The sequence below is a fragment of the Falco punctatus genome (assembly GCF_963210335.1).
Source record: "Falco punctatus genome assembly, chromosome: 3".
In the NCBI taxonomy this organism is placed as follows: domain Eukaryota; kingdom Metazoa; phylum Chordata; class Aves; order Falconiformes; family Falconidae; genus Falco; species Falco punctatus.
This window is the reverse complement of record NC_137582.1, coordinates 103,363,130-103,375,705: the sequence shown is the minus strand read 5'-3', so window position 1 is coordinate 103,375,705 and position 12,576 is coordinate 103,363,130. Positions and strand designations below refer to the sequence as shown.

At 41.1% G+C, this 12,576-nt stretch overlaps 1 protein-coding gene across 9 annotated transcripts in view; it reads left to right on the top strand.

Moving 5' to 3' along the window:
- Positions 1-12,576, top strand: part of COL15A1 (collagen type XV alpha 1 chain) — a 171,947-nt gene that overhangs the window by 101,358 nt on the left and 58,013 nt on the right. For all 9 annotated transcript variants that reach the window (XR_013927186.1, XR_013927187.1, XR_013927188.1 and 6 more), the window contains exons 19-24: positions 657-719; positions 1,610-1,645; positions 1,739-1,822; positions 8,198-8,263; positions 9,218-9,253; positions 10,833-10,895. Coding sequence is in view for 6 of the 9 variants with exons in the window: in XM_080381190.1 (XP_080237316.1) it covers positions 657-719; positions 1,610-1,645; positions 1,739-1,822; positions 8,198-8,263; positions 9,218-9,253; positions 10,833-10,895 (348 nt within the window). In the remaining 3 variants the exon portion in view is untranslated. The remainder of the gene's footprint in view (positions 1-656; positions 720-1,609; positions 1,646-1,738; positions 1,823-8,197; positions 8,264-9,217; positions 9,254-10,832; positions 10,896-12,576) is intronic.

The window sequence follows — 12,576 nt, the reverse complement described above, 5'->3', positions numbered from 1 at the left end:
GCAGGGCTAATCTGTCACTTGAATGAATTGTTAGGCTGTTCTGTGTCATTTCCTTTGTACTTTCATATGACAAGGAGAAAAAGAGCTGCAAAAAATGCAGTTCACTCTTTATCTGGTCCTTTAAGAATTTAGTCTTCTTTTATCCATTTTCCTCTGGGTGAACTGCGTTGTCATTACTGAGTGAAACCTGTTTTCCCCATAGAATAGAGTAACTGTCAGATTCTTAGCAGCAATATACAGTCTTGCATTAAACTAAAGCAGGGGCTATCAAACTTTTTGCCCCATATACCAAATCACATGTGCATACAATGCCTCTTCCTCCTCATCCTCCAGCCTGGGAGTCACTTAACTGAAGGGTGGAAATAACCTGGGGAAAGCAACAGAAACCGACCTTTTGCTAAGTGGAGGTGAGAGCAACAGAGAAGAATGGTTGAAGCTGCATTTAAAAAAAAAACTGCTCTGGAATTGGGAAAGAGTAGGAGGAGTGGAGGGAGCAGAGGACTGATGAGATGATGCTGACTCCACGGAGGCCCCACAGACGTGCCCTGTGGTCAGCCCATCCAGAGCCATCTGTGTCACTCCCAAGAGTGGCAGCCTCCTGCTTGCATGCAACTGGATACACTTTTGAGAGAATGACAGTGTATTTGTTGTGGCAGGGAATGCCGGGTACAGATGGAAAACCAGGCTTTCCTGGCGTTGCTGGACGACCCGGAGATGTGGTGAGTAGGGCTGTCATCATCTGTGATCACCCAGCACACACAGGCTCCCAAGCCTAGGGCTTAAGGGTCACCAGGAGCCCTAACAGTACTGGCTAGCAGCGCAGGAGAGCCGGGGCTGGGTTTGTCCTGCTTAACCCAGAGCAGCTGCCTCAGACACCAAGCATGGGAGCAGGGTGTCCCTTGCCCTTGCCTCCCTCATCTGGCATCTCCAGAGGCTAGTTCTAATTCTTTGATGCTCCTTTTGCTTTTAATTATTCAGAAATCAGCTCTGCTTTTAATAAAAGAGAAGCTAACAGGCTCATAGGTAATTTTAATGTATTTCTGATGCTTAAGAGCTGCTAGGACTGCAGAGCCCTTTGGCCAGGAAGTCCCACAGCTTGTCCCCTGCCACCTCCCTCTCACTGGTGGCAGTGAAGCTGTCTGCTTCCCTGCTACAGTGAGCTGTGCTGAGGGGCTGAGCAAGTTTGGAAGCAACCTGCCCGAAAACCGACTGTATAACACACCTGTGCTCCCCTGCCCGGGACCACTGGGCCATCCCAGGCACAGCTGAGCTGGCTAATGCTGGAAAAGGAAGGAGCAGCCAGGCATGGCTGACCTCAGTGCACTGAAAGAAAGGCTTGTTGAATTAATCCCCAACTAATCAAATGCTGTGTGCCCGTTCTGCTGGTCACCTGTGAACTCTGTCAAACGTGCTGGGAAATGCTTTCAGGCTTCAAATCCTCAGAGGGTCTGAGCTCAAAGCAGATGGCCCCACCCATGGTTCGAAAGCGCTGGGACTGATCATTCTGTACCTGCATTTTACTGTTGTGCTTTCTGTGAAGCTAGAGAAAGCCCATTTTCAAAATTTTACTTTTTAAATCACTTACACCCATTTGTCTTATCACATGCAGGGTCCAAAAGGGGAGAAGGGTGACCCAGGACTGCAGGTGAGGTTGTGTGGATTTCATTCTTTCTCGGGAACCTGGGTGAAATGTAGTACTTAGTAAATGGGTTTTCCACCTGTAATGCTTTTGACATAGGGTGAACCAGGACAGAACGGGAATAGTATTGTGGGACCACCAGGACCACCAGGACCACCAGGACCAATCATAGCAATACCTGAGGTAAGTGTGTTTGTCAAGCGTTAAAGTCTTTGTAACCCATCTTACAGAGAAGAAGGCACAAGCCGTTAACAAACTGGCAATGCTGCTGTTGATGTTCAGGTCATAAGTTTACTCCTCAAAACAAAAAAATCTCGATATGTCTTTATATCAAATGGATTTTTTTAAAAAAGACAAAATGGGGAGGAGAGTGGGTGAAGAGCTTATATACAAGAATTATGGGCTCACACTGAGAACTCACAAGTTGTCCAGGTGATTCTGCAGAGGTTGTGAACATGAAATAAAAATCAACAGAGAAATACAAAACTGGGAATGTTTAACAAAGCAAGCACCCAAGACACAGCAGTATGTAGGAGAGAGATAGGTTGCGTTTTCTGACAGGTGTCCAATATACCAACCAGAGCACTGACTGTTGTGGAAGCAACAGCCCAAAGTATCAAAGGGTAAAACACTTGAAGCTCAGCAAAACTGCCTAATATCCTTTAGCTGCATGTATATTTTCTACATCAGCCTTTGCAAAAACAATACTAGTTAGCAGTATGAAGGCTAGACATTAGGATTAATTCCATTTCAAATCCTTGTGGTTGGCTTGATATGACATTGAAATCTGGAGGAGCTGTGAGTGGCTACAGGAAGTTCTTCACCTCTCAGAGCTGAAGGTGCCTGAGACAGCCAGACCCACAGAAACCACATAACAGCAGTAAGGAGTGGTTTGTGGTTGCAAGAAGAGAAAGTGCCCAGGTGAGAAATCTGTGCTGGGGTAGCTGGGCACCAACATTAACACAAAGCTGAGCTACATACAACATTTTTTGTTGACTGAACCAACTAGGCTTTCAGTAACACTTCTGCTACTGATAGCAAATATAGCATAAATTGCCATCCCATAGCCCACATAAACAGTCCCAAAAGAGTTGGGTATTTTTATTAAGTTCACTTATTATCCACACAGAATCTTAGGATCCAAGATCTTGGATGAGCAAAATTACAGATTCACAGAAATGTTGGTTGGAAGGGGTGTCTGAATATCATCTAGTTAAAAGTCCTGCTCAAAGTGGGACTTTAACCAGCTCTACACTTTATCGTTTTTCTGTTGGTGTTTCTGGGAAGTTCCTCAATAACTGTGACAGAAATGCTGATGTAAAAATCATGTTCTTTCTCACAGCCCTGCCCTCATGGTGTCACTGCGGGGCCTCAGCTCTCATCAGTGACTAAACAGCTCTGTTTGCAGTACTAATGAACCTGAATGTGTTGTTTCTTAGCTCATTAATACTTGACAAAACACTGTGAGAGCCTCAGAGGGAGGACAGTATGTATAAAAAATGTAAAAAGATTATTGAAGCTAACAGCAAACTAATGACAGTAGTTAGCTGGAGGCTGCATAGCTCCCTACTATGCCCACGCATCTATGTAAGGGAAGAAACCTAGCCTCTGAGTTCTCCAGAACTGTATGAGCTACTTTCACCATGCTTTACAGAACTAAAGCCTGGTAGAAGCTGTATTGTGTTAGGTGTATTACAACCCATACAAAACTCCATTTCCTTCTCTGAACACCTTGGAGTTTAAGAAGCAAGTTCTCTCATGAAGTTGGGTGCATAGTATATGGGGCTTTATGTACATTTGTAACAAACAGATATTTGGGGAGGGGGAACAGCAAGAGCCATATATCCTCACGTGCTTCAAATCCTCCGTGTTGTTAATCAGATGATTTATTGGAGGACTTGGTATGCTGGATTTTGATACAGTTGACTGAACATGTGCACGTGTAAGTATATGTCATTATGTGTAACATTGAGTTCTACCTACTTCACAAATGTTTGTATGAGAGCGGGACCTTTGATTACTATACATTTGCTGAGATAGAAGATTAAATTATCCAAATACATTTTGTTGACTTCTGTAGTTAGCTTCAGATAGGAAAAGAACTACTGCAAGTATCAATTGCAATTGGAATTACGGAACTAAAATAAATATCAGTACCAGCTGTTGTAATGTGGATATTGGCTTGACCTGGGTAGAGCAGCAGAAATCAATTAAGTGATCTACATGAACCACAGGGCAGCTAGAGAGATTGCCCCCCGGGTCAGGGTCTGTTGGTTCACTCATTTAACTGTTGTGTAGCCAGAGACAGCAATGCTTCTTGGGCTACAGAAGTCTGATGGACTGAGCTATCAAAGTTGGAAGTTTTCTTACGAAGGGCTGTGTGACTACAACTAAACAGATTTCAGGCTGCTTGATCAAATTAAAACAAATTAAAGAGCTGGTGCAGTTTCACTATTGTTGAAATATTAAGATCTGACATTGGACTGCTGTCAGGCCTCACCGGTATCTGGCCAAAAGCATATTGATTGAGCTGCACTGGGAAGGGGAACTTGGTTTCCTCCTCATTTAACCTGGTCCCTAGGTGAACTGAGGGGATATGATCCCTTCAGGAACTGCTCCCAACACTGTGAAAAGACATGGTAAGATAAAAGTGAGGTCTGCGGTGGAACCTTTTCATTTTCAGGTTTTTGCAGTACCTACCAACACCGTGGGTCTCAGAGGCTTGCAGTCCTTTTTGTCTCTTCTCTTGCCTCCTGCTCTTGGTTGGGAAGTCAGCTCTGAGCTGTCCTGTTTAAAAACCAATGTCCCTCAGTTTGCTGCTGCTGGATATTCCAAAATACAATATTCCTCATCCCATATGGGCTAATTTGCTTTTTTTGAGCATAATCTCTGATACTTAGTGCATTTTCATGCACGGTATCACGATAACCAGTAAACCATATTAATTGTTGCTATGATTTTTATCTCACCAATTCAGTTTGATACAGTACAGAAATCTTACTGTATTTAAATTTAAAACTTTTAAACAATTACCTATTGCCACTATTTTTCATCCATAGTTTAGGTACAAAACCTGAATGAAAGTCCTGGAGAAAGATTAATGTTGGGGGTCTAAAGGAAATGTCAAAAGATTGTTTCCTATGTTCTTTCTGTAGTCCTAATAAGGGCGTATTCATGCCATTTGAATACGAAGCTGAAGGTTTATTTAGAATCCAACCCAGGCAAGCATGCTAAAACCTACGGTTTCTCCCTCTTCATAGCCGTGAAGAAAATATGAAAAACAACATTGTCCTTACTTTGTGGTCAGCACTTTCTGAACTGATTTGATATGTTAAAAAATTGCATTGCTGGGTTGTTGCTATTAAAGCTGCTTGCACATCCAGAAAGGAAGATAAATATATACCTGGAGCAGGCTGTGAAGAGTGCAATCTTTTTCTCTTCTCATCATCCTTGTACCTTCTATTTTCATATCTTTTTCAGCACTCTCTACAGTTTTCTGACTTCCAACCACCATTTCCATTTGTAGCTAAACTCTGTTTATAAAATATACAAAGTGTTGGTCCCAAGCTCAGCAAAGCCTTTGGGATTCTTTCCACTGACTTCAGTACAGTTTGGATTGAGCCCAAAAAGAATGAATACTGAGTAATTCCACAATGCAAAGACAGTGTAAACCCAGGGCTCCTGGATTTCTTCCACCAGCTGTAGATAAAGCAGAGCAATTGCAGCAGCAGCACTCTTTTATTACTGTCATTAAAGTAACAGCCCATACAGAGCTGGGAATACAGTGGGACCAATGGCATCACGCTACCCCTGGAGCAATGCAGCAGAGTGAGCTCACTGAGGGTGGGAGATGGAGTGCTGCCTGCAGCAATTAAACTCCCTTTTAATTTGACATTTTCCCAGTGGTTTTTGTAGAACACAAGGACAGGGAGCAGCACCCAGTAAAAGGCTTTAGCTGCATGAATCATGGTGCCAACATGACCCCAATGTACAGAAAGTTGACCATACACTGCCACAATCAGATGGCATAGATAGGATATCTGATGTGACCAAGCAGGTCTGATCTTTTTGTGTCCTCCTTCACATCCCAGATTGTCCAGCACTATCCAAACTATCAAGCTGCAACAAGATCTTTTACCACCTCATACCAACACACTCTTCATGCCAGTCCCTCTACTGCCTTCTCCTCACCTCATCCAGAACCCACTCTTTCTTCCCTTGCTTCTTCTTCCTCGGCTGCTCTCTCTTCATTGGCTCTCAACCACTTAACAGAACCAGCCACAGCTGCACCTTATCTACATCGGCCAACCTGCCGCCCCTGAAGCCAACCCACAGTTGTATATTATTATTAACACAGCTTCATTCCTCTACAATTCCCCCTTCTTTTTTTTTTTAACATTTCATACCTTATGTTTTTAACAATTATTACAACCTTTTTACAAATAATTTTTTCATACAGTCCTCTATAATTCCTCTACACTAGATTAGAAAAATAATAATCAGAGACTCATAATTGGAAGTGACCTCTGGAGGCCATATGGTCAAACCTCCTATTCAAAGTAGGGGTAGCTTCAAACTTAGTTCTTGTATGCTGTATTATTGACAAATGTTGCAAAAGATTGTGATCTGATAGCATTGATCTGCACATGCACATCTGCAGAAGAGTCATTCAGATTTCACAATACCTCAGTGACAAAGTGCTTATTCATGTGTTAAGTGAATCCCCGGCACCTGAAGGCATGCCCTGCCCTAGTCTTGTGAAATTCAGAAGATTTTCGTCACATTGAATGGGAATATACTGTTGTACATAGAGCCTTATATTGAAATGGCTTGCCTGCTAAACAAGTGGACTAGTTCAAGGCTGTAATGAGGTTCTGCACACATTTCTGAATCCAAAACAAAGCTAAACTTTCACACAAAATGGGACTGTTGGAGTGAAAGAAATGAAACAAATGACAAACTGAGTAAGGATCTCTTTTCACCGACAACAATTATGTGGACCAAGAACTTACATATTGTCTGTCCTGAACTCTAACACATGGCTATGTGATATAGTATTGGGAACATCCGTTTACACCACAAAGGTAGCTGTCTGAAATCAAAATGAAACCAAAGTGAAAGCCTAATCATAACACCAGGACAAGAATCTGACTGGGAACAGCCAACATGGATTTACTAAAGCAATTCATTCCTGACTGAAATGATTGCTTGTCTGTGAACCAGGGATGGTCACTGGGTGTTGTACACCCTGACCTTAGCAGGGCTTCTGATGAAGTCTTCCATAGTCTTGCTATCACCAAACTGGTGACCTATGAGGTGGATAAGCAAATGATAAAATAGGTGGCAAATTGGCTTAACTGACAGTTGCGCTTGGCATTCCTGTGATTGGTTCTGGAGTACTGAGTCCGGCTGTGAGGTTCCCACTACAAGAAGGATATTGATGTAACGGAGCCAGGCCTGCCAAGATGGCCGTGTGACTGGAGCACTGAGGGAACTGGGTCTGCTCAGCCTGGAGGAAAGGAGCCTAAGGAGAGACTGTTGCTGTCTACAACTACCTAATCAGAGGATACACAGAAGATGGAGGCACCCTCCTCTTGGAGGTGTATGGCAGTATATAAGTTGTAACAAACACAAGTTGGAACATGGGAAATTCTGATTAGATATAGGCAAAAACTTTGTACCCTGATGATGCTCAAATAGGGGAACCAGTTGTCCAGAGCAATTGTGGCATTCCCATCCTTAGAGGTGTTCAGGACTTAACTGGACAAGTCCCTGAGTGACCTGATCCAATTAGACCTGCACTGAGGAGGGCGTTGGACCAGATTATGTCCACAGGTCCCTGTCTACCTTCATTATTCTGATTCTGTGATCAAATTATGCAGAGATGCCCAAGGAAATGCTGAGGTCACTAATTCAGGCTAGGAGGCAGTACAGCAGCATTGCTATTGCACTGCTTGGTTCAGGCTTCTTGAGCCTGGGAGCTGATTAGCTTAGGTGCTGCTCCACATGCAAGTGACTATACTGTTTAGGGGGTCCCAGCCAGTTCCACTGACTGCAGGCACAGCAGCATGATCAGAACTAACTTAGGAATCACTGCAAGGCAGCGCTGCATGGTGTGATGCAGACACGTCCGGAACATAATTACAACTTCAACTCTACAACAGGATGAGTGTGGTCAGATTCACCATCTTAGAATGCCAGTGACATATTGGAATATAAAACCTTCATTTTGATCTTTATCTTACTGAAGAGAAATGACTTCAGGCTGCAACATTTGGTGTCATAGTTTTCAAATTAAAAATGAGATTTAGTTAATTAAAGTTTTGAAAGCATTACAAGATCCTTACATAACAAATGTAAAACGAATTCTAGGTCTTGTTATTCCAAATGTATAACAAAAACTAGAAGTAGGGAGCCTTCGCTGTGGCCTTATTTGTGTTTTTCTCCCCATAGTTACAAAGAGATGCTTTAACTGTCTATACATTCCTAAAATTTTATGTGTGCCCTAGATAATTAATTTGGTATTTGAAATAACCCATTCCTTAACCACTTTTTTAGCTACTGCTCAATGATACAGAGGGAATTTTTAACTTTACTGGAATTAAAGGACTGCTTGGGCCTCCAGTGAGTATATGCTGCTTTATTATGTCTTCAGATTTGATCTATCTTCTGTGTCTCCTTTTGAGTATCAGCTAGAGCTGAGTTTCCTGTGCTTTAGAATTGTGCGCCTACTAACTTCAGCACAAAGCTCTGTGGAAGCACTTCAGGGCAGAACTGAGTTCTGTGTGAATTAATTGCTTTTACGCATATGTTTGGAAGAAAGGAATTGGCTTAGCTTTGAATCTGAGCTATATGCTTTGAATGACAGAAATGTGGAACTGATGCAAAAATAGGGACCAAGATTCAAATAGCATGTATTCCTTTTTTTTCTATTGTTGTTTTTCAAATGGTAAAATGTTGGGATAAAGTGTTTTGCTCAGTTCTGCTTGAGACTACAACTATGAACACTATTCTCACATCAATTATAGCTGTGGATGAAAAGCTGGAAATTCTGAGAGCAACAGATGTGAAATTTCAGTTAAATGTTGAAAATTCAATTAAATATTTGAAATTCTAAATGATTCTTGGTAATGATTTCAAATTCCTAGGACTGGATCCAAAGAGAAATCTGCCTTTTCCAGGCTGTGGAGTCTATTCAAACTTGCCTGAAAGTCTACAATATATTGCACTTTGTAAAATTTTAATCCCCCCCAAACACAGCATCTGGCTTCAGAGCTAGTTTCATTTGTGGACTGTTGTTTGTGTATTTCATCTGTTTTCTTGTTTGTGAGCACAGTTCTCTCCCTCACATTCAATGCCTGATGAAACCAGGAAGACCAGAATGTGTGTACCTGATAGCAGAATTTCACTCTACATAGCCTAGTTTTTGAAAAAAACCCATGTTTTTTATTAATACAACTGTCCCAAAAGAAGTGTTTATGATATCTGTCAGTGAATGGGGAAGAAGGGATGCATGCTCTGTTTTGCAAGTCTGCAATGTGTTTTTTTAAGGGAGTGGGGTTTTTTTGCATTTTGTAGGGGCCAGATGGCAAGCCAGGTCTACCAGGATTTCCTGTAAGTATTATGTTCCTTGGATTTAACTAAGTATTTTTCAATATAATTTAATATTTTAGAATCTTATATTGTACAGAATTTACACAAAGTCTAATACATTTTCATATGGGAGACTGTAGGTCTTGCTGGAATCAACAGCTACGGCAGAAATTAACTCTGCTGGAAATGAAGTATGCCATGATATGCACATCTCATATTTCTGCTTATCTTGGAATCAGTTCTGTAGTTTAAATCTAAATGTAGTTGATGAAAAACTACTACCTGAGGAAAAGACCTGTGCCATTTAGGAGAAACAAATGGAACAAATGGTCTTCTGGGAGTTATCTTCATATGTATGTGCAATTGTATTATTCTTTAGGCTTTTATTGTCACCACTACAAAAGTACAGTAAAGCCCTGTAAGGTGTACCCTTTTGATTTTATCCTTTAGGAAGCATTATTTTTATACTAACAGACAAGTGCCACCATGTAAGCATTGCACAGCCGTAGTATCAAAAGGTGCCTTATACTATGACCCCTTTAAGTGCCTTGTGCTAAGACTGCCACAACATATAAACACTATCTGACTTGTGACTTCAGACAGTATTGTTTATACTATTATTTTTTTATTCTATATAATGTTATAGAATTATTTTCCCTTGTTATGATTGTTTTACAGTTCAGATGTGTACATACAGTCTCAGGATCCTTTGTCTATTGCCTGAGAATAACTGAAGAGAAAACTGAAAAATGATGTTGCCAAAAAGCTGGAAAATTGCCCAGAATTCTATGGAAGGTTGTTTACTAAGTCCTGGGTATTGTGGACTGCACAGAAAGCCCAAGAAAGGGGAAAAAACCTCCCTAAAAAGACTTTTAGTTTGAAAAAAGAGCTATTAACATTTATAAAGTTACACAATGAATTCTTAGTCTCTCTGCCATTTACAGAATTTCTACAGACATAAAAATACCATTCTTTTCCTTTTTTCAGGTCTTTTTCTTTACCTCTTCACTAGTGCAGAAATGTAGGCTTTAATTTAGTTCTTGGTGGGTAAAAAAATGCTTCTGAATGCACTTATAATGGAAGATCGTGAAACAAAATCTGATCTGAGTGGAATGCTTTCACCATAAAACAGATGCAGAAATTATCTTATTTTCAAATATGCAATCTCTATTTCAGATAACGATATTTTTTTAAGTACTGTTAAAACTATAGCTTCAGAAATTCTGTTGAAAATCAGTCTGGCTGAATCATCGTGGAGGGAGAGAGAATAGAGTAGGGAGGAAATAGAGAATTTTGGGATGAATTTCCACTATTATTATTGTTTGCATATTTCTCTTTGTGAATGTGTATATCATCTACACTATGACAGACATCAGAGTTTTTTTGTTTTGTTCTTTTTAACACATTCTCCTTATATGAAATTTGTTTTAGGGAATACTTTGATTCAGGCAGCAATTTAGTCCTGTTAGAATTCTTAGATTGCAACCAGAGTGATTCAAGTTCAAGTTTTCCAGTTATTGAAAATTACACTTGGTAAAATGGCCAGCTCCACATTCATAGCAGATCTCACCATGGATTTATGTACTTGTTTTTTGCCTAGGGCCCTCGGGGACCCAAAGGTGATACTGGTTTGCCTGGATCACAAGGACCCAAAGGACAACGGGTAAGAGAAAATGTGAAGGGAAGAGTACATGCTGCAAAATGTGTTAGATGACAGATACTTAGCAGCATTAAAATGTTAATAATTCTAATTTTACTAGGGGTTGGGATGTTAATAAGTACATGTGAAATATTTACCAAGTGGAAATTGGAAGAGTGCTAAACAAAATACCTTGATATAATGCCACTGAGAGCTAACATTCCTGCCCCAGTGCTGAAATTCTGCAGTGCAGTATGTGCTTGGCAGAGTAAGTTTGCATGAACATTAAACACGAGGTGGCCTCTTCTTGCAAGTTGATAGTCTGTGCTGACACCCTGGGATCCTAACCAAAAGGCCAAATAAAAACCATGATTCATCTTTTCTTCCTTCTTTGGCACAGAGGACTTTGCCTACAGAATGAAAACTGCAGTTTTCCATTCCCAAATAAAGTTTAAGACTTGGGTAGTGCTTAGAATCCCTTCTCTTATTTCTGCACAACAGTATTGCTGCTGAGAGGTGACTAAGGACTGATGGCTATTTTGTAAATGTTGCAGCTCTTTTTCTGGTTTTCTGCCCTTTCTCACCCACCTGCAGGAAGCAGGGGAGAGGAACATCTAAGTTATTACGATCTTAGTTATAAAAAAAAGAAAACCAAAAACACTTCTTGCTTATTCTTTGTAAGTAGCTGACCTCACTTTCTCAAAAGCAATAGGAAGGCTTGGAAATGGTCAATTATAGTTTGAAATGGGATTGTAGATGAACAGCATCTTCATTGCTCAGACAGAAACATGTCAGGCTGGAAATACTGGTCCCTTTTTGTCATAAGGATTCCTGCTCTTTCATTGAGCACATAAAATGATCAAGCTCAACCTTAAAACCAGTTGGATTGTTTCTGATTTGAGGTGGGGTGGGTGGGTGGGTAAGAGTGTTTACTGAGGGGGGTGGCTTCCGCTGTCCTCACTGGAAGGAACTCAAAACTTTGAATACATTATATTCCTGTACTCACCAGCAACAGTGATTTTTCTGAGGTTATTTCTGAGGCACAAACACCAGATTATGCTCATGAGTGATGACGCTGGCAACCACAATGAAGCTGCATAGACACCTAGGATCATTTTGCTTTAAGAATCATGAGATGGTTCTGTTGCAGCCTCTGGTCCATAAAATCTCATGGAAGATAGTCAGAGAAGTCAAGCCTTAGGGAGACCCCAAAGTATCCTCCAAAGATTTAAGAACCTGCAGAGTTACAGCACTTCCTGCTCAGTGGCGGTGCTCTGACCTGGACCATCACTTTAATCAGCAGTGCAGTTGTTCATTTCAAGCCATATTTCTTCCATTAGAGATCTTGGGAAAGCTATTGTACTAAGCTGCCTGAGCTAGGAGGAATGTTACAGCTGAAAGATCCAGAGTGGGAACCATGTGCCGGCACTTGGGGAATGATATTCCTGGTTGTGGTGCCATTATTCAATGGAATTACCCCTTGAAGAACTGGAATGCAGAGGGTCATAATTTGAATGCTGGGAATTGGCCTGTATTAAAGGTAATGAGGCTGGATCATGCCAGACATAGAGAGAGAACGATTCATGCTTTCCTGGTAGAAAAATCAGGACATTTAGTGTTCTGTCAAGTTTTTACGTTTCCAGCAGGATTTCCTGACCAGTATCTAAGCTGATGGTACACAAGAAGACACCAGTTGCCTGTCCAC